A 5,196-nucleotide genomic window follows, 5' to 3' on the forward strand; every position below is an offset into this window, starting at 1 on the left:
CAGGTAGATTACATGTTTTCTTGCGTGGCTGGATGTTAGACTCATGAACAATAATCACGTTGTTTGCATTCGCCAAAATTGATTAGCCGAAATCAAAACGTGGACAGTGAAAGGAAATTACCGTTAGCGCGAGACGAGTCCGGCTTGAAGCGGAAGCGACCAGACGGCAGAGGATGTTCGCAAATCAAACAATGATTTGTCTCAAAACAGTGATTTAAAAAAGCTGTGATTGGATGATGACAGGTGTCGGTGATCATTCTCAAGTGTCGTGGTCAGCACTGCTGCTGTTGCTGTTGTATCAGTCAGTGGTTTATCAGCTTGTCAAAAAACGGGACACCGCCTAATTCGGGACAGTTGGCAACCTTAGTGACAGTATCATCCTAAACCAGCAACCCTTCGCTCAACACCACCATCTACAGGCCGATGAGTGTACAGTCACTAAATGTGCACATAAATGAATTTATTTTATACCCCCCCATGGATGAAATTCTACGAAACTTACCCCCAATTTCCACCAGATGCGGAACGGCTGCGGAACGGCTCCGCTGCGTGACAGCTCCGTGTTCCGTCGTCCGTCAATACCCACCAGGTCCGTATTTGTTGCGGAACGGCTGCGGTCATGACTGACAGCTGAAGTCACAAGGACCCACGAGATCTCGCAAATTCACGTATGATCGCGCGATATAAGTGCTGAATTGCTGCGGAGCTCTCCGGCATCCGGCAAAAATAGAAGCTCTGCGTATCTGCTCCGGAGGGCTGCGGATCGCCGGAGTCGGAACGCAGCTGTACCGCATTCAGTGGAAATACACTCATTGACTTTAATGGAAACCTATTGACTCCGCCGCCGTGCCGGAGCCGTAACGCAGCCGGTGGAAATTGGGGGTTAGCATACCCCCAGAGGATGTCAAGTTAATCATACACATGAAATATGGTGCAGTTCTGAACATCTCAACTGAAGATAGGGGCGATTAAAGCAGAATAATATTGCATTTTCATTTTTTATGGGAGGGGCGCAAATCACAAATGAGTGATTATGGGCTAGGTTGATGTGGGCCCTTAAGACCAACATACCATAAAAATTTCTTCATCCTCGGTTCCACGGTTCAAGTAGTTATTTAGGAAAAACTGCATTTTTTGGGTTTGGGGGGGCCCAGCGCGGGGGGGGAGTGGCCCCCGGGGACCAAACGAAATTTTTCCGTAAAAGTCTAGTGGGGCTACATGCCCACCAAATTTCATGTTCCCCGGTGTTTCGGTGTCCCTGGTATCGTTGACGAAAAATTCAGTAGATGACAAAAAAAAAAAAAAACGTTGACAATCCCTATATGACCGCTTTCGCTAGCTACGCTAGCGGCGGTCATAATAAGTGTAAATGAATTGCGGATTACAGTTCAGAAAAAATGGGTAAGGAAAAGCTGAGAGAGAGAGAAAGACAGACAGTATAGTGAGCTTTTGCGAGAGATGGCTTCTTAAAAGAGCTGGGGTTTTTTACGTTACTATAGGTAATACACTGCTTGCACAAACGACCTATGAGATCGTTTTACGGAGGAGGACAGTGAGTCTTGAAGATAAATCCATCTTTAAGAGCTGCAATGGTTTCGGGTCAGACTGAACTCTTACTAAAAAGAACCAACAAGAGATTTGACATGGTTGAAGAACATGCCAAATACACACCTATGAAACTATTCAAAGCACACCTGTAATGTGACCCAAACCCAGACTGACTCAAAGTACTTTACTGTACAAAAAAATGCATAAAATCCTGTGGCAGCTACATTATAGAAGTCTGTACGAATAGTCAAATCAAGTGAACACAAACAGGTTCACGTTATATTTCTTATCAATCCCATCAACATAGCAAGAGGGAATCATTTTTGCATAGCTTTTTTTTTTTTAAACATACCTACGTTCTTAAAAACAACGATTATTTATTGATCATTGAACCCTTCCTTTGCACAAAGGTTTTTTTTTATATAGTTTTTTTTATATAGTAGGAAAGAAGCTGGATAAACTGGAAGAACTGGTTGAGGAACGACCACTTTTCAACACACTGAAAATGTGTCTTTAGCAAGTGAGCTCTAACTAAACAGAAAAGAAACTGAAAAGAACCAGATGCGAAGGACAGAGAAGAAGTTGACAGACTGCAGGTCTCATCAAGAAATTTTAACATAAAGATATCCATCTTTAAGAGCTGAAATGATTACTTGGGATCAGTTTGTGTTCTTACTAAGTGGAAGTCACAAGGATTTTGACATGATTGAGGAAAATACCACAGGCATACCATCACAGATCAGAACTGGAGACCTTCTGTTGAGGAAAATAAGTGACGCTGGACCTTATCATGTTGGGGTTTACTGTGGAGCTCATGTCATTGAGTTTACAGGTAATCATTTCTTTTTATTAACTTTGAAATAAGATATCATGTCCGTATTGGGATTAAAAATGAACAAACACAGGGTGTAGAAATATCCTTTTCCTAATAGTTGACTTTGTTGGTTCTGATAGCTCCTGAGAACGCAACATTTTGTGATCAAATCACAAGTTTTTCATCAACCAGTCAGTCTGGCACAGTGAACATGAAAAGTGTGAAGACTTTCATTGCAAACAAGTCGTACTGTGTCGTCCGTCTAGGGATGGCTATTCCTGGGAATTTCTCTGAATCGGTTGATGAAGCTATGGATTATGATAGGATATACCATCCTTTGACAAATAACTGTCTGCATTTTGCACTCAGACTCCTGGGGGTAGGCAAATGACAGAAATCAATTAAATATTCATTTATAAATGTATTATATGGTAATGCATGAAATGATTGAATAACTGTTTGTTATTCCTCTACGCAGCTCGAACCAGGACCTATTCCACAACGGTATGTATTTACTATTTCATATTTATTCGTGTCCAAAAGTGTATTCAAAATAAAAAGAAATATTTTTAAAAATGTAGTTGTTAATATTTTTAAATAACAGCTTTTTGTTGAAATGTTCATCAACTATATTGATATTTTTTGGATCTTTTCTGCAGTCTGCCAACGCAAAGTGGTAAGATCATTTTCTTACTTATTTTAACTATAATGGCATGTTTTTGATTAACTCATCTTACTGATTTATATTTCATGTGCTTTTAGATGGGGAAATCTCCATGGATGGTTTGGAAGAAAGAGCTGCTTTGACTCAGTGAGAAACAGTTTCACAACAACAAGGAAATAAAGGGAACCTTACACTTTAGAATGAGCGAAAAATAAAATCTTGATAATCTAATTATATTTGTAACAGATTATTAGTGCTGATTAAAGATCACAGCCTCAAAGTTTAGAAATCATTGTAATTCTGTCTGTTTGACTTATGTCCATGTCAAAAAAAAGTTAATAAATGATAAATCTGCCTCAGTGCAGTTATTTTCTATGAAGAAATAAGCATTAATAATTTTTTATTTAATTCATTTCATATTTAAAGTTTAAATAAAGTTAACTAGCACTGGGGGGGGGGGGGGGGGGGGGCCAACAAATCTCCTACAAAGAAGACACACATGGTCATATCAGGATTGGTGTGTACAAATGATGAACAAAAGACGTGACCAATTCAAATCAAATCACTTAATTGTCACAATACCATGGACGTACAGATGATTAAATTCTTTTGTGCAAACTTCACAGCATGACAGTCTAGAACATATACCCAAAATAGGCATGTTGTAAATGTACTAAAGGGTTTACAATACATTACTGATTTGTTATGACTGCTTTTATGTTCTCATTTTCTACTTTCCAAACAGCTCTACTGTAACAACTCAGATATTATGTCCCATAAAAGTAAACATCACAACCGTGAGATAGTTGAGGAAGGATTCTTTTGGCCCATACGCCCAACAGGAATCAATAGTAAGTCCAATGCAACAATTATAAGTAAGGGATAATGTAGAGCGAGGCGGTTGTTATAGCGAATACAACCTCGACAGGCTGATCAGGACCCCGACGCGAAGCGGAGGTTATTACATCCCGCTTATTACATAGCTACCTACCAAATAAATAAAAAATTTGACACAAAATATTGATTTAAAAAGGAGTTTATTGATTTAAAAACTATTGTATTGCTTCCGCTAAATAAAATAGTCTGTTCCGTCTCTACGGTTAGAATCCTGCGTCCATAGCAACGCTCTGTTTTTCATGGCAACGGTGTGTTACTTCGCAGCGTCTGTTATCAAGAAATAACACACCGCTTTCTACATTAGAATTCAACCAAGCCATGTAATAAATAACAATATTGTTTATTGATTTACCACCTCCTAAATATGTGTTTTCTTACGTAGGACTGACTTTGGTTGAGAAAGAGCTAAAAAAGCCAAAAGAATCATTCTTCAACTATCTCACGGTTGTGATGTGTACTTTCATGGGCCATCACATCTGAGCTGTCACAGTAGAGCTGTTTGGGAATGCAGTCTTCAATAACCGATGGTTTCAGGCTGAAATGCTGCACTTGATGGCCACATCCTCTCCTGTAAACAAAGACTTCACCATCTCTGGCCTCAGACCCGCTTCTCTCTGTGTGAAGAAGACGGACCTGAGCATTGAGTGTTTTTAGTGCCAGCTACCAGCTCCTCTACCTCTTTCTGTACAAGTAGTAAATGAGAACATAATACAAGCAGTCATAACAAATCAGTAATGTATTGTAAACTCTTTAGTACATTTACAACATCCCTAATTATTCATCAACTGGCTTTATCATCCCTTCAAACAATAAGACAAAACAATATGTCAAAAAGTAGCTACTCCAGAAAAAAAGGTTTTGGTGAATATGGTGCAGGTGTCAGTACTTCACCATATAAAGATGCATTTCATTTCACACATGTGACTCTTCTGAGAATTAATATATTCATTTCGATTTTTGCAAAAAACTAGGTAAAGTATATTATAAGGCAGATCAGAGCACACTGATACATTTTGGTGTGTGCCTATGCTTTAAAATGCTGTCTAGTTAAGATGCTCACTAAGTTATGGACCAGAGCTGACATCTCTGCTGCTAGATCAGAACACTGAGAGCGAGATACAGAGCTGTGAGTTTGTGTTTTGTAAGGTGAAGTACGAGAGCGTGAAGTCAGCTGTAAGGAATGTGAGGCAGTGTGTTAATCTCTGCCGCTCAGCACACTCGCAGGATTATGATTACCGTGCGATTGATGGCTGTTTGAAGAGCGAGAAGCCCT

At 39.5% G+C, this 5,196-nt stretch overlaps 1 protein-coding gene across 2 annotated transcripts; it reads left to right on the forward strand.

Annotated features, from left to right (window-relative positions):
* The first annotated feature begins 2,023 nt into the window (after positions 1-2,023).
* LOC311283496 (uncharacterized protein) lies at positions 2,024-3,403 on the forward strand. Of its 2 annotated transcripts, none has more exons than XM_084397927.1 (5): positions 2,024-2,380; positions 2,503-2,741; positions 2,841-2,866; positions 3,022-3,038; positions 3,125-3,403. In XM_084397927.1, the coding sequence occupies exons 1-5, from the start codon at positions 2,194-2,196 to the stop codon at positions 3,175-3,177; spliced, it is 522 nt and encodes a 173-aa protein (XP_084254053.1). In that variant the 5' UTR covers positions 2,024-2,193; the 3' UTR covers positions 3,178-3,403. The 2 variants fall into 2 exon arrangements, with proteins under 2 accessions (XP_084254053.1, XP_084254054.1); XM_084397928.1 differs by having other exon boundaries at positions 2,025-2,380; positions 2,629-2,741.
* Positions 3,404-5,196: the final 1,793 nt, after the last annotated feature.

Source organism: Rutilus rutilus (assembly GCF_951802725.1).
Source record: "Rutilus rutilus genome assembly, chromosome: 23".
Lineage (NCBI taxonomy): Eukaryota > Metazoa > Chordata > Actinopteri > Cypriniformes > Leuciscidae > Rutilus > Rutilus rutilus.

Coding starts and splice junctions, on each gene's coding strand:
- LOC311283496 (XM_084397927.1), top strand. CDS start 2,194: ATGATTACTTGGGATCAGTTTGTGTTCTTACTAAGTGGAAGTCACAAG. Junction 2,381..2,502: donor TCATGTCATTGAGTTTACAG/GTAATCATTTCT, acceptor TGGTTCTGATAG/CTCCTGAGAACGCAACATTT. Junction 2,742..2,840: donor TTGCACTCAGACTCCTGGGG/GTAGGCAAATGA, acceptor TCCTCTACGCAG/CTCGAACCAGGACCTATTCC.